The 21,836-nt window shown below is 40.5% G+C and overlaps 1 protein-coding gene across 2 annotated transcripts in view; it reads left to right on the forward strand.

The window, feature by feature from the left end:
• NUP210L (nucleoporin 210kDa-like) overlaps nucleotides 1–19,269 on the forward strand; it is a 191,842-nt gene extending 172,573 nt beyond the window's left edge. The window contains exons 36-40 of one of the 2 annotated variants that reach the window (XM_006895862.1): nucleotides 2,395–2,645; nucleotides 11,241–11,448; nucleotides 17,803–17,907; nucleotides 19,003–19,077; nucleotides 19,169–19,269. In XM_006895862.1, coding sequence (XP_006895924.1) covers nucleotides 2,395–2,645; nucleotides 11,241–11,448; nucleotides 17,803–17,907; nucleotides 19,003–19,077; nucleotides 19,169–19,269 — 740 coding nt within the window. The remainder of the gene's footprint in view (nucleotides 1–2,394; nucleotides 2,646–11,240; nucleotides 11,449–17,802; nucleotides 17,908–19,002; nucleotides 19,078–19,168) is intronic. The other variant, XM_006895863.1, reaches the window with a different exon arrangement.
• The last annotated feature ends 2,567 nt before the right edge of the window (nucleotides 19,270–21,836 follow it).

The raw sequence follows: 21,836 nt of genomic DNA on the forward strand, positions 1-21,836 counted from the left end.
CCCGGGCGTATGCCCTTCCCAATTTTGAAACATGCAGTGTTCCCTTGCTCTGTTCTGACGATTGCCTCCTGGTCCAAGTATAGGTTTCGCATTAGAACGATCAAGTGTTCTGGGATTTCCATTCTTCTCAGAGTCAGCCACAGTTTGTTATGATCCACACAGTCAAATGCCTTTGCATAGCCAATGAAACACAGATAGAAATTCTTCTGGTATTCTCTGCTTTCAGCTAAGATCCATCTAACATCAACTACAATATCCCTAGTACCACAACCCCTTCTAAACCCAGTCTGCATCATAGGAAAGACTAATCCTAGGTCAGACAATTTGAATGGTAAAAGTAATGAACAACCACTGAAGAAAAGCTCATTTAGCAAATTATTGGGCACCACATACATGCTTGGCACTAGAACTGGCATTAAAGAAACAGTCTCCATCAATAACATACACAGCGCAAAACCAATTTCCACGAGGCCAGACATGCCCCTGAGGCCCTGGCACCTACTTCTACCAATTCTAATACCAACCACTCCTCTCTGGGTTCTTACTGCTCTTCTGCTGGCACCACTGATTCATTGCAGTGGCCAACCTGAACCATACTTATGATTATGGGATTTCTTAGTGAAACTAACAGGTTATAATTCAGGTTGGAAACAGAATTCTGTCTTTACTCTGAGTACTCTGAGTATATGTCTTCTCATGAGTACTTGCAGGCCCTTTGACCTTTACCCTCACAGCATTAGGCCCTTGTTAAGAAGCTCTCTTGGTCTTACCAATATGGCATCTCCACTCAGTCGTCCAGTAAACTTGCGTGAAGGCCCCTGGCTCTGTCTCCATGCAACAGCAATCCCAAGTTAATGCTGTCTCATGTCAGCTTGTGGTTCTTCTCTGTTGCTGCTGCTGCCTGTCTGGGTCCCTGTCTGAGGTACTCATGAATCTCAGGCTCCAAAGGACGTATATGCTGTTTTCTCTGCATCTTCTTCTTTGCCAATAATGAGATTCCCATTTTCTCCTACTAAACCTGCTCATAAGATTGAAGCTCTCCTCACTCGGGGCACCAAAAAAAAAAAAAAAGATTGAAGCTCAACATCAAGAAAACAAAGATTCTCACCACTGGTCCAACTGGCAGCATCAGTATGGACAGTGAAGAGATTGAGATAGTTAAGTTTTAGTTTACTTGGCTCCACAGTCAACACTCTTGGTAACAGCAGCCAGGAAATCAAGAGACGGATTGCACTGGGAAAGTCAGCTGTGAGGGACCTCTCAAGAGTACTGAAGAGCAATGATGTCAGGCTGGAGACTAAGGTGTGCCTGATCCAGGCTATAATCTTCGCAATTATGTGTTATGCATCAGAGTGTTGGACAGTGAATAGGGATGATAGAAAGAGAATTGATGCCTTTGAGCTGTGGTGCTGGAGAAGAGTGTTGAATGTACCATGGACTGCTAGGAGAATAAACAGGTTTGTCCTGGAGAAGGTGAAGCTGGAATGCTCATTGGAGTCAAGGATTCTGAAGCTTCTTCTGACATACTTTGGACATGTTGCAAGGAGGGACTGGTCCTTGGAGAGGGACATCATGTTTGGCAGAGTTGAGGGGCGGTGAAGGAGAGGAAGATCTTCGATGAGATGGATCGATTCTGTGAGTGGAGTGGTGGGAATGAGTGTGTTTGAGACGGCAAGGTTGGCACAGGATAGAATGGCATTTAGAGCTCTTGTACATAGGGTCACTATGAGTTGCAAGCGACTCAATGGCACATAACAACAACAACAACAACACACCTGCTCAATTAAAACGTGATGGGATGGCAAACTTGGGCAATCCCCTTATTAGTAGTGTGCAATACCCTGTTTGCATATTATTCCTGGCCAGCCACATGGCAAAAGTCAAAGGCAATGGTCTAGGTAAGTAATTTTGAACAATAAAACCGATACACCACAGGATGTCAAGAAATAATCTTTGTCTAAAAAAAAAAGAAAAGAAACAATCTATGTCTAAATACAGATAACTAGAAAAAGTGGGCAGGATGAGAAGCAAGAGGTTTGATAGGGAGATGAGTAAACCATGTTCAAAGCTTTATCTGTTCCCGCTCTGGCGAACTTTGAGTACTTCTTTATTCTATATACCATCAGCACTTAATTGTCCTACTTACATTATTTAGTGCTCACCAATATGTTGATTTCTTAGTAATAGTATTCTTCGGCAATACATTCAGTGGTAGGGTATTTTTATTTTACATTACTTACCCTCATAGTAGCCTATAATGTACTGATGGTGAACCTTAAAACTGAGTTCCTACTTTCTCTTTTGCCGAATTTACATGTTACTTTTTTCCTGTCTTAATTCAACTGACTCAATAGAGCCTCTGAGCTTTCCTGATGGTTTTCATCTTTTCTTTAGGAGTTTACGTCTGCCTGATCCAGGTTCGCCCACAGTCCAAGGACCTGCTCCAGGCCCTCAGCATGGCTGACACGTCAGTCTATGGATGGGCCACACTCGTCAGTGAGCGGAGCAAGAATGGAATGCAGAGAATCCTCATCCCTTTCATCCCAGCCTTTTATATCAATCAGTCAGAACTGATTCTCAGTCACAAACAAGACACAGGGGAGATAAGAGTACTGGGAGTAGATAGAGTTCTTGAGAAGCTAGAGGTATGTTAAGGATTTAGCCAAATTACTGGAGATTTGATGCTATCTGCTCTTCAGGCAAATCCAACTCAGCAACATTATACAACAAATTGAAACCCTGCCCAGTCAAGCTCCATCCTCATGATCCCAATGTGCTGGAGCTCATTGTTGCATTCCATCTAGCTCACTGACAGGCTTCTTCTCCTTCACTGACTCTCTGCTTTTCCAACTATGATGTTCTTTTCTAAGGGCTAGCCCCTCCTAGTAAGAAGCCCAAAGTATGTGAGACAAACTCACCATCCTTGCTTCTAAGGAGCACCTGGCTTCACTTGTTCTAAGATGATTTTTTTGCCCTTTTGGCAGTCCATGGTGTAGTCAGTACTCTTGACTAATACCGTCATTCAAAGGCATTCATTCTTCTACAGTCTTCCTTAATTAATTGTCCAACTTCAAGATGCAGATGAACAGCTGAAAATACCATGGTTTGGGATGGACAGATATGAGTCTTTAAAATTACATCCTTGCTCTTTAGCATTTTTTTTAGGGTTTTTTAAAATTTTATTATTATGTGTGTATACTGTCAAATTGGATCTAACTGGTATAGGAGTAGATTACCCCTCCTTCTGCGTACCTCTGGGGTTGCAATGCAACTTCTTGCCACTAGGCCACCAGAGCTCCCCGCTCTTTAGCATCTTAAAGAGGTCTATGACAGCAGATTTTCATAATACAACATGTCTTGATTTCTTGACTGCTGCTTCCATGGGTGTTGACTGTGGGTCCAAGTACAATTAAATCCTTGACAAACAATCTCTTCTCCTCTCTCATAATGTTGCCTATTGATCCAGTTGTGAGGAGTTTTGTTTTCTTGATATTGAGGTGTAATCCATACTAAAGGCTGTAGTATTTTATTTTCTTGAGCAAGTGCTTTAAATACTCTTTATTTTCAATAAGCAATGCTGTGTTATCTACATAATGTAGATTGTTGATGAGTCTTCCTCCAATTTTGACACCAGCACACATATTGAGTAAGTATGACGGAAGGGTAAAACCCTGATGTATATACACCTTTCCTGATTCTAAACCATTGTCCTTGTTCCATTCAAACTTGTTGGTCTATACAGGTTCCATAAAAGCACAATGAAGTGCTCTATGATTCTCATCCTTTGAATGTTATCTTTAATTTATTATGACTCACACAGTGGAATGCCTTTTTATAGTTAACACAAGTAAACATCTTTCTACTATTCTTTGCTTTCAGCCGAGATCCATCTGACATCAGCAATGCTCACTCGCATTCCATAGTCTCTCCTGAATCCAGCTTAAATTTCTGCCAGTTTTCTGTCAATATAATGCTTGAGCATTTTTCCCCATTATCTTCAAGACTATACTTGCATATGATATTAATGATATTGCTTGATCATTCCCACATTCTCTTGCATCATTTTTTTGAAATATTGTTGTTAGGTGCCAAAGAGTCAAGTACAACCTATAGCAGCCCTATGAAAAGTAGATCTGAATCCTGCCTATCCTGCACCATCCTCACACTTCTCAACACATTAGGACCCATCGTGGCAGTCTTCCTGGTCAAGGGTCTTCCTCCCCTTCTACCTACCAACGACTTTCTACCTTCCCAAGCATCATGTCCCTCTCCAAAGAACAGCCCCTCCTAGCAACATGCCTGAATTATGTGAGGCGAAGCCTCATCATCCTTGCCTCCAAAGAGCATTCTGGCTGCACTGTCTCCAATATATATTTGTTTGTTCTTTTTGGCCATCCATGGGATGTCCAGCGCTCTCCTCCAACTCCACAGTGCAAAGGTATCGATTCTTCTTCTGTCATCCTTATTCATTGTCCAGCTCTCAGATACAAAGCAAGTGATCAGAAAGACCATGGTCTGTATCAGATGCTCCTTACTCCTCAAACTGACGTCATTACTCCTCAATAATTTGGAGAGGTCTCTAACTGCAGACATTCCCAATGCAGTAAGTCTCCTGATTTCCTGACTGCTCGTATCAAGGGTGTTAATTGTGGATCAAAGTAAGATGAAGTTGTTGACAGTTTCAATCTTTTATCCATCGATCATGATGTTGTCTATCAGTCCAGTGGTAAGAATCTTTATTTTCTTGACATTGAGATACAATCCATACTGAAGGCTGCATTCCTTGATTTTCTGCAACAAGTGCTTCAAGTCACCTTACTTTCAACAAGCATGGTTGTGTCATCTACATAACACAGGTTAATAATTAGTCTCCCTCCAATCCTGATGTCACATTCCTCTTCACAGTCCAGCTTTTCAAATAATTTGCTCAGTATACAGATTGAATAGGTATGGAGAGAGAATTAACCCTGACACACTCCCTTCTTAATTTTAAACCTTGCTCTGTTCACCCAACATCCTCCTGGTTTAGATATAGATTCTGCATGAACGCAATCAAGTGCTCTGGGATTCCCATTCTTCACAATGTCAGCCACAACTTGTCATGATCCACACAGTCAAATGCTTTTGCATAGTCAATAAATAGACATTGCCCTGATATTCTTTACTTTCAGCCAGGATCCATTTTCCATCAGCAGTGATATCCCTGGTGCCACAGCCTCTTCTAAATCCTGCTTGAACTTCTGGCAGTTCCCTATCTACATACTGTTCTAGCTATTTTTTAACAATCTTCAGCAGTATTTTGCTTGCTTGTGATATTAATGACATTGTTCTATAGTTTCTACATTCTGTTGGATCACCTTTATTGGAAATGGGAATAAATATGGACCTCTTCCAATGGCCAGTTGTCCTCCAAATTTAGTAGCACAAACTGTTGAGTCAATGGGTATCCGATTGGTTCCTGGGGCCTTGTTTTGTTTTTGTTTTTGTTTTTTTTGCCAATGCCTTCAATGAGGCTTTCATCTCCTCTTTCATTACCATTGGCTCCTGCTTATATGGTACTTCCTGAAATTTTCCCATGTTAATCAGTTCTTTTTTGGTACAGGGGTTCTGTGTATTCCTTCCATCTTCTTTGGGTGCTTTCTGGGTCATTCTACATTATCATCCATAGCATCTTTCAGTATGTGACTCAAGGCTTAAATTTGTTCTTCAGTTCTATCAGCTTGAGAAATGTGAAGTGAGATCTTCCCTGTTTATTCTCCAATTCCAACTTCCTGCACATTCCAGTATTATGCTTTGCTTTGCCTTCTTGAGCTGCCCTTTGAAATCTTCTGTTCAGCTCTTTTGCTTTCAAAAGGCATGTTTTCATTTGTTTTGGCTTCTTAATGCTCTAGTGTCATTTTTAGAGTCTCTTTCAACATCCATTTCTGTTTTTTCTTTTTGTTCTGTCTTTGTAATGACCTTTTGCTCTCTTCATGGATGATATCCCTTGATATCATCCCACAACCCATCTGTGTGGTCTTCGATTATTGGTGTTCAATGCTTCAAACCTATTCTTAAGATGATGTTTAAATTCAGATGGAATAGATTTAAGATCATATTTTGGTTCTGTGGACTTATTTTCATCTTCTTCAGCCTCAGTTTGAAACTTGCACATGAGTAATTGATAGTCTGACCAACAGACCACCCAGGTCTAATTTTAATTGCTGATATTGAGTTTCTCCAACAATTCGTAACACAGGTGTAGTCAGATATGGTGAGGTCCATCTGTAAAATCACTGTTTTTGTCTTTTAAACAATGTATTTGTAATGAATAAATCATTGAAAATACAGTCATTCCATTTCCAGCCTCATTTCTATCTCCAAGCTGTTATTTTCCCACTACTTAAAAAAAAGGTGGGGAGCTCTGGTGGCCTAGTGGCAAGAAGCTGCACTGCAATCCCAGAGGCGCATGGTTCAAATCCACCAGATGCTCTGACGGGAAAGGAGGGACAATCTCCACCTGTACCAGTCAGATCTGATTTGACGGTACACACACACACACACACAAAATAATAATAAAATTTTAAAAATTTAAAAAATTTTAAAAAAGCAAAATTTTTTTTCCTTGCAGTCAAATGTCCTGGCATAGATGAAAGAGCACTCACAGGATTTTATATGTTCACTGAAATACTTCAACTGATATTCCATTAATTACTGGAGGCTTTCTTTCTTTCTTTTTTTGTGAATGCTTTCATGAAGCTTAGCCTTCTTCTTTCAGTGTCATTGATTTTCCACCATATGGTACTTCCTGAAATGGTTCAGTATCAACCAGTTTTAGCACATTGACTCTGTGGATTCCTTCCATCTTTTATGCTTCTTGGGTCATTCTATACTTTTCCCATGGAATCCTTAAGTATTACAACTCCAGAGTTGGATTTTTTTTCAGTTCTTTCTGTTTTGGAAATGCCAATTATTTCCCTTCCCTTCTGGTTTCTCAACTCTCTGTCTTTGCATATTTCACTACAGTACTTTGTTTTGCCTTCTGACGCTGTCCATTGGAATCTTCACTTTAGCTTCTTTCCATCCAAAAGCAAGTTTTAGTCTAACATCCATTTTGTTCTTTTTTTCTTTCTTGTCTTTTTAATGATCTTCTGCCTTCTTCCTCAATGATGTCCTTGATGTCATCCCACAATTCATCTGGTCATTAGTGTTCATTGGATCAAATATAGTCTTGAAATATATTCTTTAAATTTAGGCAGGATAAATGGAAAAGTCATATTTTTGCTCTTTTATACTTTTCCTTTTCTTCTACTTCAATTTGAACTTGCATATAAGGAACTGATGGTCTGTTCCACAGTTGGCCTTTTCCAAAGATGGAGTCCATGTGGTTTCCATCAGATGGGGTCCATGTGTATAGTTAAAATTTATGGGGGTTTTAAAACAAAGTTTCTTTTATTTTAATTGTGATTTTAACAAAACCTTACAAAAAAGTTGGATTTTCATTCATTCGTTGTTACAAAACTATGGAAAACTTCACGAATTTGCGTGTCATCCTTGCTAGGTGCCATGCTAATTTTCTCTGTAGTGTTCCAATTTTTGTATATGTGCTGCCTAAGCAATCACACCATTTATGCTTTTTTTCAAAAGATCTTCATAATAAATAAGTCATAGATTGCCCAAAATACATGATATTATATGATCTCTGATTTTCATTTTTATTGCTAACACTACTTTTCCAACTACCAATCCTCTGGTTTCCAACTTTTGCATTCTGGTCACCATTTATTATCAATGCATCTTAATTGTATGTTTGATAAATTTCAGATTGCTAATGTTGGTAGAAATCTTCCATTTCTTCCTCTTTGGCTCTAGGTTTTGGTGCATATATTTTAATTCTAGTCGTATTAACAGATTTCTTTGCATGCCTATGGAAATTACCACTGTCAGCACTGTACTTCAGGACCGATCTTGAAATGTTCTGTTTGATAATGAATGCAACACCATTCCTATTCAGTTTGTCATTCCTGGAATTGTTCAAAAGGGCATATACCAGCCCAAGATATTAATCTTTACGTATTCCATTTCATTTTGACAAATTTGCCTAGATTTACACTTCCTACATTCCATATACCCATTATTAATGGATATTTGTAGCTAATTCTCATGATTTTGAGTCATGCCACATTAGCAAATGAAGCTTCTTTATTAAGAGTAAGTAAACTTTACTCCATCTACGTCACTGAGGTGGTGGTTGTTGTTAGGTGTCACTGAGTCAAGCAGGACTCATAGCGACCCTTTGAACAGAGTATCTGAACCTCGACCTATCCTGCGCCATCTTCACACTCCTGACACTCCAGCCCATTGCGGCAGTCACCATGTCAATCCACCTGGTTTGATATAGATGGAGTAAAGTTTATACCCAAGGTAGGAGTGCTGATTGCTGATTAAGGTAAAAGGAGAATGTGAATTCAGAACACTATAGGACTCAGGAAGAACCTATAAGTAAACCAACAACACTCATTCAAACAGAACAAGAGAATAGTGATGGTTTAAAATAAGGAAAAGTGTGCATTAAGGTTGTATCTTGACTCCATATCGATTCAATCTGTATGCTGAGAAAATGATCCAAAAAACTCGACCATATCATATATCAGAATGTAGCATAAACAGCCTACTTGATGCCAAAGATGATGCTTGTGGAAAGTGAAGAGAATTTGAAGCACTTACTGAAGAAAATCAGACTATATAGCCTTCAGTATGGATTACACTTCAACATCAAGAAAACAACCTTTAAAAAAAGAAGAAAACAAACTTCCCATCACTTGGAGCAGCATCATGAAAAATGAAGAAGAGATAGATGTTGTCAAGGATTTCATTTTACTTGGATTCACAATTAATACTCATGGAAACAGCAGTCAAGAAATCAAAAGATCTCTTGGGCAAATCTTCGTCACGGAACTCTTCAAAGTGCTGTAGAATAAGGATGTCATTTAAAAGATCAAGGTATGTCTGACCCAAGTATGGCATTTTCATATACATATAGAAGTTGGACAATAAATAATGAAGACTGAATAACTGATGCCTTTTAATTGTGGTATTGACCAAAAGGATTGACTATAGCATGAACTACCATCAGAACACACAAATCTATCCTGGAGGAAGTGCAGAGGTGTAGATGGTTAAACTTCACCTTACACATTTTGAGCATGTTGTCAAGAGGCATCAGCCCTTGGAAAATGATATAATTGGAGAATCAGAGAAAGAGTGAATACTTTTCAACAGACTGACATAGTGTCTGCAAAATGGGCTTGAATGTGACAGAAATTCTGAAAATTATGCAGAATAAGACAAGGTTTCAATCTGTTCATAAAATTGCTGTAAGAGACAACGTGATGTCACCTCACAACTTTGAAGAGGCAGCTCTTCCCATTGCCTTACAGCCCAAAAGGGCACTATGCCAGGCACTGTTCCACTGTATTCACAGGGCTTTTGCAGATGTGGATAGCCAGTCCTGCTTCTAGACTATGTCAGTCAGGAAGTTCTGCTGAACTCTGTCCACTGTGGGTGACCCCAAGTGGTACTTCAGATACCAGTGGTACAGTTTTCAGATCAAAGCAACACAAGAGTCACCACAAGTCTGCAAAGTGAGACAAGTGGAGATTAGAACTTTTTAAAAAAAGATTCGTGGTGCAGTAGTTTAGCACAGTTACAGAATAAACTGATAAAGATCACTGACTTGTTACTTTAATTTCTTCCATGGTCACCCATTTTGTATAGTATTTCATGAGTTCCTTGTTTTTCAATGCTGCATAGTATTCCATTGTGTGAATATACCAGAGCTTCTCTATCCATTCATTTGTTGATGTGTACTTGGGTTGTTTCCAGCTCTTTGCTATTGTGAATAAAGACACATTAAACATGGATGTGCATATATCTGCTTGGGTGGCAGTTATGGTTTCTTTAGGGTAAATTCCCAGTAGTGGAATTGCTGGGTCAAATGGTATTTCTATTTCCAACTTTTTGAGAAAGCATCATACAGCCTTCCATAGTGGTTGCACCATTTTACACTCCCACCAACAGTGAATAAGGGTCCCAGTTTCTCCACAACCTCGCCAGCATTTGATGTTTGCTGCTCTGTTAAATTTTGCTATTGTTACTTGGGTGAGATGATATCTCATAGTTGTTTTGAAGTCTATTATATTCTTGCACCTCATATTCTTCCTATATCCTTCAATAGACCCGTTGTTGTTATGTGCTGTGGAGTCACTTGCAACTCATAGCAACCCTATGTACAACAGTTGTGAACCTCGCTCTATCTTGTGCTAACATTACTGTCTCTGACACACCTACCTTCATTACCCCAGTCACTGAGTCTATCCATCTCATCCAGGGTCTTCCTTTCCTGTATTGTCTCTCCATCCTCCCAAGCATGACGTCCCTCTCATTGCAACATGTCCAAAGTATTTCAGATGAAGCTTCAGAATAGCTGCATCCAAGGAACACCCTGGTTTTACCCTCTCCAGGATGAACTTTTTTGTTCTCCTAGTGGCCCATGGTATATTCAATACTCTTCTCCAGCACCACAATTAAAAGGCATCAATTCTTCTTCTATCATCCTTAGTCATTTTCCAGCTTTCTGATGCATAGCAAGTAGTTGTGAAGACCATGGCCTGGATCAGGTACACCTTAGTCTCCTGACTGACATCATTCCTGTTCAAAATACTCTGGAGAGGTCCCTGACAGCAAATGTTCCCAATGCAATTAGTCTTCTGTTTTCCTGGCTGCTGGTACCAAGAGTGTTGATTATGGAGCCAAGCAAACGGAAGCAATTATGAAGCCGAGCAATCTCAAGCTCTTCACCATCTGTCATAATGCTGCCAATCCGCCAAGTGGTGAGAATCTTTGTTTTCTTGATGTTGAGCTTCAATCCAGAAGGTTGTAGTCCTTGATCTTCTGCAGCAAGCGCTTCAGGTCCTCATCAGTTTCAGCAAGCAGGGTTGTGTCCTCTGCTTAACACAGATTGTTGGTGGGTCTTCCTCCACTCCTTGATGCCACACTCCTCCTCATAGAGTCCAGCATCCCAGGTGATCTGTTCTGCATATAGATTGAAAAGGTATAGAGATAGGACCTAAGGAGATGAAAGAGTAAATGGCTTATTTGGTATGAGACTAGCTGGAATTAGAAATTCTGGAGATGTTATTTAAGATTGGAACATATCTTTTTCTTCCCTCACACAAGCACCATTTTATCTTTTCTCCAAGGTCTTACCTAGTTCCCCAGTTCTGGTGGTCTCTCGCCATAGCAGCTCTTCCGTCACACCTGGCCTGGCCATCTACCCCGTAAAAGTGGTCAACTTTACTTCCCTCCAGCAAACGACATCACCTGTTTTCATCAATGTCTCCTGTGTGCTCACTAGTCAGAGTGAGGTTGTGCTGGTCAGAGCTGTGCAAGAGAAGAAGCCTGGTGCAGGTGAGCACTGGGGACTGTATTTAAATGGGGAGAGGGGATGGAATGTATTATTCACAACTTAGTCAAGAGGATGCATTCAGCCACTTGACCAAGACTATTCAAACTAACTGAAGCATCAACTTTCCAAACTTTGTTCTAATTTTTCTTTCCAAACCTTCCCAACATACAGCTAGTGAGACTTTGTTCTCTCTACTAGTTAGCTAAGGTATAATTACAAATCTTAAGAATAGTTATGTCAATTTGGCTTGAGTGTATGATCTGTGTAAAAGAAGCATCTTCCTTTGTTGTTTATACTTCCTCACCATTCAAGAGAAACAGTTCTTTCCTTGATTATTGAGTCTCATGGCCTTGTGGTAAGAAGCTGAGCTGCAATCTCAAAGACATGCAGTTCAAATCCACCAGGTGCTCATGCAGAAGAATGGACAATCTCCTTTTATGCAATTTACTGCCTCTGAAACCTGCTGCTGGATGGTCAGCAATGAGTTGGTCCCAACCACACAGTGTACACCAACTAGAACATCTAATGTCAAGGGTTTGTTTTGTGAGCATATGCTATGAAAAACAAGAAGAACTCACTGCCATCAAGTCAGGTTTGCAAGGTTGTAGATCTTCTGTGGAGCAAACCAGTGGAGTAGAACTGACATTTCCATTAGTAGCTCCCTTACATTACACGTTATGACAACCAACACATGCTGGATACACGTTAGGGTACGGGTCAATATCCTAACCACATTTATGCGACATAGACTTTATTTTTATTATTTTCAATTACCCTTCAACTGAAAGCTTCTCATTGAATATGCAGTGGGATTTATATCAAAAGAAAGCAGATGTTAAATTTCAAAATCACCTCAAAAGCAAGTTCTTCTCAGACTTGCTGCAAGAGTTTGTTATTTAACAAGTCATACTAATCATAAATTGGTTTTGTTGTTGTTATGTGCCATAGAGTTGCCTATGATTCATAGTGACCCTGTGTACAACAGCTCTGAACCCTGCTCTACCCTAAACCAGTCTCATTGACTCCAGCACACCTACTCCCAGTTACTGTGTCAATATACCTCATCTGGGGTCTTTTTCTCCTGTTCTTTCCCTCCACTTTTCCAAGCATGTCTCTCTCCAAGGATTAGTTTTTCCTGGCAACATGCCTATTGTATGTGAAACAGAGCTGCAAAATCCTTGCCTCCAAGGAGACTAGATGACCAGATCCTGATGAGGCCCTGGGCCTGATCACACATTGACAGGACTCCTGCCCCCAAATTCCAAACAAACTACCACTGCCTCTAAGTCTCCCTAAAAACCCCTATAAAAGGAAACTGTCTTTGTCTGTCTGCACACCACTCTGATCCTCTCTCCAAGTGGTCACCTGTCATCCTTCTCAGACCACACTATAAAGGCCTGTTCCTTTCTTTGGGGGTGGGGGGAAAGCCTTGCCTTGAAGGAGCAGCCTGGTTTCACCCCTCTCCAGAATAAACCTGTTTGTTTTTTTGGCAGTCCATTGTGTGTTCAATACTCTTCTCCAGGACCACAATTCAAAGGCATCAATTCTTCTGTCATCTTTAGTCATTGTTAGCTCTCTGATGCATACATAGCAAGTAATTGTGAAGACTGTGGCCTGAATCAAATGCACTTTAGTCTCCAGGCATTTCTATTTAGCACTTAGGAGAGGTCCCTGGCAACATTTCCCCAGTGCAACTCATCTTTTGGTTTCCTCACTGCTGGTGCCAAGAGTGTTGATAGTGGAGCCAAGCAAGCTGAAATTGTTAACAACCTCTGTCTCTTCTCCATCAATCATGGTGCTACCAATTGGCCCAATTATGAGAATCTTTGTCATCTTGATGTTGAGTTTCAATCTGTATTACAGACTACAGTCCCAGACCTTCTGCAGCAAACACCTCAGTTTTGGCAAGCAAGGTTGTATCATCTACATGAATTAGGCTTTTTAATATTTTTGTAGATATAATTTGTCATAAATCAGTTCTTTTTCTATTTTGGCTAACGATATGGTATCTTTTGTACTCATCCATCTATCTTATATTTACATTTTTTTTTCTTCTGAGATGGGAACTACCATAGGTTTCACTAGATTGCCAAGTTACATACACACAAAACTTTATTTCTGAAGTTAGGGGGTCAGTGAGAAGACTATTTCCAACAGCAGCTGTAAATATTCAATTCAATCTTCAACTCAATTATAATCATGTGAATATTTACTCATATATGACAAGCAGATTTTAAAATAGGACTTCTGCCTTTAAATAGCTCTGGAGCTTAGGGATTAGTTCCATGCCATTACAATAGGAGATAATACTTGAAAATTTAATGTTGTTGTTGTTGTTAGGTGTCATCAGGTTGAGCATGACTCACAGTGACCCTATGAACAAAAGAGCTGAATCCTGTTCTGTCCTGCGCCATCCTCACACATCCTAACACAAAAAAGCCCATTGCAGCTGTGACCATGTCAGTTCACCTAGTTGAGGGTCTTCCTCTCCTTCACTGACCATTATTACTTCCCAACATTATGTCCCTCTCTAAGGAATAGCACCTCCTAGCAACATGTCAAAAATATGTGAGATAGGGGAGCTCTGGTGGCCTAGTGGCAAGAAGCTGCAACTACAATCCCAGAGGTGCAGGATTCAAATCCACCAGATGCTCTGCTGGGGAAGGAGGGACAATCTCCTCCTGTACCAGTCAGATCTGATTTGATGATACACGCACACAAAAATAATAAAATTTAAAAAAAAATTAAAATAAATGAATAAATAAAAATTTTAAAAAAAATATGTGAGGTAAAGCCTCATCACTCCTACTTGTAAAGAGCACTCTGGCTACACCCCTCCAAGTCCAAGACACCTGTTTTGTTCTCTTGGCCATCCATGGGATATTCAACGCTCTTCTCCAAGACCACTGCTCAAAGGCGTCAATTCTTTTTTTGTCATGCTTATTCATTGTCCAGGTCTCAGATGCATAGCTAGTAATTGGAAAGACTATGGCCTGAATCAGTTGCACCTTCTCAATACTTTAGAAAGGTCCCTAACTGCAGATCTTCCCAGTTCAATACTTGTTTCCTGACTGCTCATACCAAGGGTGTTAATTGTGGGTCCAAGCAAGATAAAGCTGTTGACAGTCTCAATTTTCTCTCCATCTATCATGTCACTGCCTATTGGTGGTGGTCCTATCCAGTGGTCCAATCTTTGTTTTCTTGATACTGAGACGCAATCCATACTGAAGGCTGCATTCCTTGATCATCTGCAACAAGAGCTTCAAGTCCTCCTCACTTTTAGCAAGTAGTGTCATCTGCATAACACAGGTTATTGGTGAGTCTCCCTCCAAACCTGATGCCACATTCCTCTTCACAGAGTCTAGCTTCTCAGATAATTTGCTCAGCATGTAGATTGATTAGATATGAAGAGAGAATACAACCCTGATGCACTCCCTTCCCAATTCCATACCATGCAGTGCTTCTCTGCTCCATTCGTAAAACAGCCTCCTGATCCAGGTATATGTTCCTCATGAGCACAATCAAGTGCTCTGGGATTCCCATTCTTCTCAATATCAGCCACAACTTGTCATGATCCACAGTCAGATGCCTTTGCAGTTATTAAAGCACAATAGACATTCCTCTGGTATTATTTCTTTTTAGCCAAAATCCATCTGACATCAGCAATGAAAATTTAATAGACTTCTAAATTTTGGACTCTGAAACAATTGGCATTTGAAAGCCAAAACCTTTTAAATAGCAGAACCTGGTCAGGAATTTCTTAGTGCACATACTCCAAATCATTCTTCAGAGTGAAATATGTCATTAATATTGTTAATTATAAGGAAAACAACAGTGACAGTTAAACTGAGTTTGGAGGTAGATGGCCTGTGTAACATTGAGAATGGGAATCCCAGAATATATAATTGTGCTCATGCTAAATCCATACTCAGACCAAGAAGCTGTTGTTCCATCAGAGCAAGGGAACACTTCATGGTTTAAATTCCAGAAATGTGTAAATCAAGGCTTTGTCCATAGCTATTTAATCTGTATGTGGAACAAATCATTGCAGAAGCTGAAATCTATGAGGAAGAATGTGATACCAGGATCAGAGACTCATCCACAACCTGCATTATGCAGATGACACAACCTTGTTTGCTGAAAGAGGATCTGAAGCACTTGCTGCAGATCAGACTCCAACCATCAATGTCTTACATCCCATCAAGAAAATAAAAATCCTCACCACTGAGTCAACAGGCAACACCATGACAGATGAAAATTGAAATTGTCAACAATTTCCTGGAGTGTCCAACAATTTACATGGGTCAATAATCAACACCCTTGGTACCAGGAGTCAAGAAATCAAAAGATGGCGAGCTCTGGTGGCCTAGTGGCAAGAAGCTGCACTGCAATCCAATAGGTGCATGATTCAAATCCACCAGATGCTCTGCTGGAGAGGGAGGAACAATCTCCTCCTGTACCATTCAGATCTGATTTGATGGTACACACAAAAAGAGAATTAATTTTTTAAAAAAAATTTTTTTTATTATTTTGTGTATGTGTGTCTGTGTACCATCAGATCAGATCTGACTGGTACAGTCCCTCCTTTCCCGGCAGAGCATCTGGTGGATTCGAACCATGTGTCTCTTTGATTGCACTGCAGCTTCTTGCCACTAGGCCACCAGAGCTCCCAAAAAAAAATAATAAAATTAAAAAAAAAATAAATAAAATTTAAAAAAAGAAATCAAAAGACATTATTTAAGAGAAAATTTACTAAGAACCTCTCCAAGGTTCCTAAGAACAAAGGTATCAGTTTAAAGATTAAAGGTGTGCCTGATTCAAGCCATGGTCTTTTCAATTACTTTTCTATGCATCTGAAAGTTAGAAAGTGATCAGAACGACAGCAGAATCAATACCTTTAAATTGTGGTGTTGGATATAAGTATTGAATATTCCATAGACTATTAAAAGAACAAATAAGTCTATCTTAGAAGAAGTTCAACTAAGGTGCTCGATAGGGTAAGATGGACATGTCAGGAGGGGATGGTCCTTGGAAAAAAAGACATCAAGCTAGGCAAAGTGGAAGATTTAAAGAGAGGAACTCTCAACAGAGACTGACATAGTGACTGTGACAATGGGCCCAAGCATATCAGAAATGAAGTTGGCACAGGATAGGGCAAAGTTCAGATCTGTTGGTTCACAGGGTCACTATGAGTCATAATAGCTGATCAAACAGCACATTATCAGAAACTAGATGTGAGGACCTGGGGGTCAAATTATCTAGGAAATCTGAGAGATGGGAGTTACGTAGGAAAACATTTGAGAAAATACTATTAGATACCGACAGTTTGAAATAACCAAATGCAAAGGATGCTTTTTATCAAAGAAAAGTTAAAGGCTCTCTCAAAAACTTAATCTGTTGAGCTGAATCAAACTCATGCTGCCATGTGTTACAGGGAAGAGAACTGCTCCATAGTTTTCCTAGCTGCAGTTTTTACAGGAAGAAACTGCCAGAGTTTATATAATAAGGCAGGAAGGATTCCAACTACCAACCTTCACAATATAACTGCACTACTCAGGGATCTATTCTGCTATGTTACAAGAAATGTGCCTGGGATTGCCAGTGACTTGAGGGATTTTTCAATCAATAGACTGTTTGTAGTACAGTTTGAGTACAGCAAAGCACTGCATACACTTGGGGTCGAAAAGTTCACAAGAAACAAGCATTTCAAGGTTAAGAGAGGATTTAAACCAGGTCAAAAATGGGTTACTTTTTTAGAAGAGCAAAGTGCAATGTATATTGGAAGGCAACTTTTCTTATAGAAGCCAATTTTCCTAATAGGGCTAGATTTAAAATACTTCCACTAAAAACCTACTGTTGCAAACTGAGGGTAATTTTATAATTATTAATGAGACAGCCAGCCAGTAATGAGATAGAGCAGAGAGCATAAAACAGGTGGCCAGCAGTTCTAGACTGAAAACGCCAAGCCAAGCTTCTCAGTATCTTTACTGAAAATTATCTGGCAGTAAATCACAAAGAGAATTCAATGCAAATGAAGCCAAGCTCTTTCTGCTTGACTCAGGAGGGAGGGTTTAGCAAACCTAAGAATTTGGTTTACCCTTAAGGATTGCCTTGATGTCTCAGGGTAAACTCTAGCTCAGGAAGTAACACTCCCTTGGTAGGGGGCCACTAGCTGACTCCTGTCAAACAGCTCATTTTCTATGATCTGCCACAAAAGAAATCCTAACTTATAAATTTGTAATTCCTTCAATTCCTGAACAAGGGTTTTCATATACTTTTGGTATAAAGTTTGGCTTCCCATAACCTGCCGTGGATGTTATCAAGTAACTATATTTTTTTCTGGTCAATGTACACAGAACAGTGTGAAGATTCCAGTGTCCTCCAGCAGTTTATTGGTTCCTACCAAACATTCTTCTTTACCCTCTTTGCACTGTTAGCATCAACAGCTTTCATCTTTCTGGGTAAGGAATCCTACTCACTACAAGACTTAAAGACTTGAAAATAGTTTTTATTTCACAATCTAAGGATGAGAAAAATTATTTTCAGCAAACTACCCAATTTGCCACAAGCCATTGATTTGGTTTTGAAACATTTTGGTTTCTAAATGTAGATCACTTTGGTGGCTTAATGGTAAGGAATTGTACTGCTAACACGAAGGTAACTGGTTCAAATCTGTAACTGTCCTGTGAAAGAAAGGTGTTTACTGTCTCTGGAGGGCCAGTTATGGGTCAGTTCTGTACTGGGAAGTTGTGTGTTTTTCATTAGGGAGCTCTAGTGGCTTTTTGTTGTTGTGTACCATGGTGGATTTGAACCGCTTATCCTTGCACTGGCAGTGCAATTCCTCACCACTAAGCCATCAGAGGTCCCTGTGCTACCCACCCCAAGGTACATAGTTTGCATCCAGGAGGTGCTTTTCAGGATACCTGGGCAATCTCCTCCATGTGACGTATTTTTTTTTTCATGTGATGTATTTTGTGTAGAGGGTCAACTACTGGGGGGTCCACAAGAATATGTAAGGGTGTGACAATAAACTGATGCTGCGGATTATGAAATGCTCTAAATGAAAACTCTTAATATAGTGCCAGATTTTGCTCAAATTCACAGATAGATGATTCAAACAACACGTCCAAACCTGCACTGTCCCCCATCTTACAACAAAAAGTTGGCATGCCCCTAAAACCACTGGGTTCCTGTTAAATTTGAAGCATTGCTGTTGTTAGCTGCTGTCTAGTACGACTCCTAACAACCCTATGAACAGATGTGAACCCTATTCTGTCCTGTGCCATCTTCAGTCACTGTGTCAATCCACATGAGGATCTTCTCCACCAACCCTCCCCCATTCAGAGCACATGTCCTTCTCCAAGGAATAGCCCCTCCGAGCAACGTGCCCAAATATAGGTGCTAACTTACAAACTACTGAAATTCTTATTTGACTCTTCAGAGTTAAAACTTAGGTCTCATTTCTCTTTACTTTGCCCTTTTTAAGGCATTCCTCCACCCCTAAAATAAAAACCAGTTATGTTTTTTGGTAACACCTCCTCTGTCCCTTTTTCTAGCATACAATGCCTTCTTAAACAAGATACAGACAGTGCCAGTTGTTTATGTACCTACCCTAGGAATATCACAGCCAGGTAAAGAACTGCTACCCTCATTTTTTTAAAAATGTCTCATGCACAATTTCTTCACTAAGTGTTCATCATCTCCCTTCTCCATTTTTTGTAGTTTCTTATAACTCGACACATTCTCCTGTTCCTTTGATGAACCAACAGACCCCCATGGAACAGAATAGGCTACAACACTGGTTATGGAGCAGAAGACACTAATTTCCCACTGGCGGAGTCATCTCAACTGTAGTACAATGTCTAGCTATAGACACCAACCAAACAAGGGTTCTAAAAACTGTAAATAAAAGATGATGTTTGGCTTTGTTTATGCTGGACTCTGATTTTCTAAAGCCCAACTATCAATTCTAGACAGTAAGAAGCTCATGCAGCGTCTCAGTAAAACACATGTACAGTGAAACCTGACAAGAGCTAGAAGAACTCCATGGCAAAGTGTTTTCCAGATCTCCCAAATTGTGTGCCTTCAACAGTGCAGTCTTACTCTATCCTTAATAGGAGGTATTTGTTTTCCTTCCCCAACAAGTTTCCATCTTTTGAATGTCTATCCTCATGTTTCTTTATCAAGCCCATAACACTTAACCCATGAATCTAGTTAGATAAAAATGTCAAGACGGACATGGCCACTTACTTGACCCAAAAGAATAAGATTCATTCCTCTCCTAGTTGTCCCTGATAACTTGAAGCCGTAAAATAAGACAATAAACAATATATATCCAAAATTCTGTTTATTGAGATAATTTCATCTTGATTTTTTTCTTAATGCTGCTTCCGTCTGAAAGAGCATCCTGGAAGGGAAATGGTCAAAGATTAACAACTGACATCATTCAACCTACCACATATCCCACAAAACAGGCACACTTCTCTGTGATGGATAGTCATGGGTAAGTTTTCTCAACTCCATCACTAACCATACAGTCAAGAGCCCACAGATAAAAAGCCCCTTTTATCGCTCTCCATCCTCATCACTATTTAAAACAATCAAAGCCCATATTGCAGCATTAATGTTTACCTTCTGTAAGCCTTGCTTTTCCTCCTGTAGGCTGACAGAGAACAGTGGAGCAGCCAACACATAAAACTACTGTTTGTGCATGGCTGAAGACCGTGGTGATTTTGTAGCATCCTGAAAAAAAATAAAAACAGTTTAACAACCTTTCTCCTTACAATCCCCACAAGTTCCTTCACTTAAAAGATGTGCATTCAGGAGTATGCATGTTTTTATGTCAACTATCCTATGCTAAACCTTGGATTACCTAGGACACAGACTGCCTCAGTAACTGGGGTGTTGGGGGTAGGTTTGTCAGAGACAATGAGACCGGCTCAGGACAGGACAGGCTTCAGAGCTGTTGTCGCAGGCAGGCAACTCCATGCCACATAACAAAGATGTACTAAAGACGTCACAGATGCAATCTGGACTAGATCCTGCCTAAAGATGTATTGTTAATTATCCTCAGAGCATGAGGATAGAGGATTGTAACAAACAACTATTTAAAGATCATAAATAAGAGAATCAACGTAAGAGAATATTCCACAGGTGGTGGGGCACTAATCTCCTTGCCTCTATGTGAAGTATATCAACCAAGGCAAAAACCAAACTCATCTCCCTTAACAAGTAAAAAAAAAAAAAAAGAAACCAACACACCAGATTTGTATATGGAATTCGTGTATGGGATTAGTCTGTAACCAATAAAACAGTCCTAAAATACAGTCAAGTTCCCTTTTAAGAAAATCAAAACCATTACCATCTACATTTTAGAGGGGAGAAAATGGAACTGTTTTAAGGCAGCGGAAAGCTCACACTGCAGCGGTTTCCCAATCGCTCTAGTCTGGTCCTTTGCCCGCTTCTCCTCACCTGGACATTTCACATCCATGAAGTAGGAATTCGGGCTCTGCACCAGGCGCTTCTTCTTGTGTTTCCTCTTCTCCTCTTCTGGAGAGGGATGAAGGAGATCCTTTGCGAGCTAGAATGGGCATAAAACGCAAAGCTTTAGCAACCTACGGGGTGATGGCAATGTGGCCACAGCCACACACGGGGGAGCGCTCGCCCCTCGCCGCCCTGACGGCTGCGCAGCCGGGCCGCCATCTTGGTTCCGCCCGCTCCCTGCCAACAGGGGACCCAGCGGGGCTCCGCCGTCCCCGCAGGACACGTCTGAGGGAGTGCGGGGGACCGCCGTGGATCCTCTGCGCTCCCAAGTCAGGCGTGAGGGCAACGTGGGACAAAAGAGCGAGATCTCCGGCGAAACCGGGTCCGATCACTCACAGGCATGGTGGCATGCGGAGGTCACAGCCGGAAAGGAGGTAGAGTGTAACTCCGGCCCCTTATATCCGGCGGCCTGCCGGAAGTGATGTCAGCGCCATGTTGAGAAGGTCTCTCCCCCCACCCCCACCCTCAGTCTGGGTGGGACGCGGGCTGTTTTAGGACGGACGCTGAGTGAATCCTGACACAAATATGTCGCCATGTTGAGTAGGGCTTCGTTCTGTTTTGAATTCAGACGTGTTGGATTTCCGCTGTCAAAGAATTAATTGACATTTTTCCAATTTCCTGTTACATTTTAACAATCGGATCCTAATAAATAGGAACTGCTAAGGAAAGCATCATTCAAATGAATTCTTCCGCAAACGTGTTAAATTTATTTCTTTGTTTTGATTTTTTTATTGTGACGTGGACAGTTTACTTTCCCTATTTTCTTCAATTTACCAATTTTAACAATTGTTGTTGTTGTTATGTGCCGTCGAGTCGCCTGCGACTCATAGCGACCCTATGCACAACA

Source organism: Elephantulus edwardii, unplaced genomic scaffold, assembly GCF_000299155.1.
Source record: "Elephantulus edwardii isolate Elephantulus edwardi_28Jun2011 unplaced genomic scaffold, EleEdw1.0 scaffold00176, whole genome shotgun sequence".
NCBI lineage: Eukaryota > Metazoa > Chordata > Mammalia > Macroscelidea > Macroscelididae > Elephantulus > Elephantulus edwardii.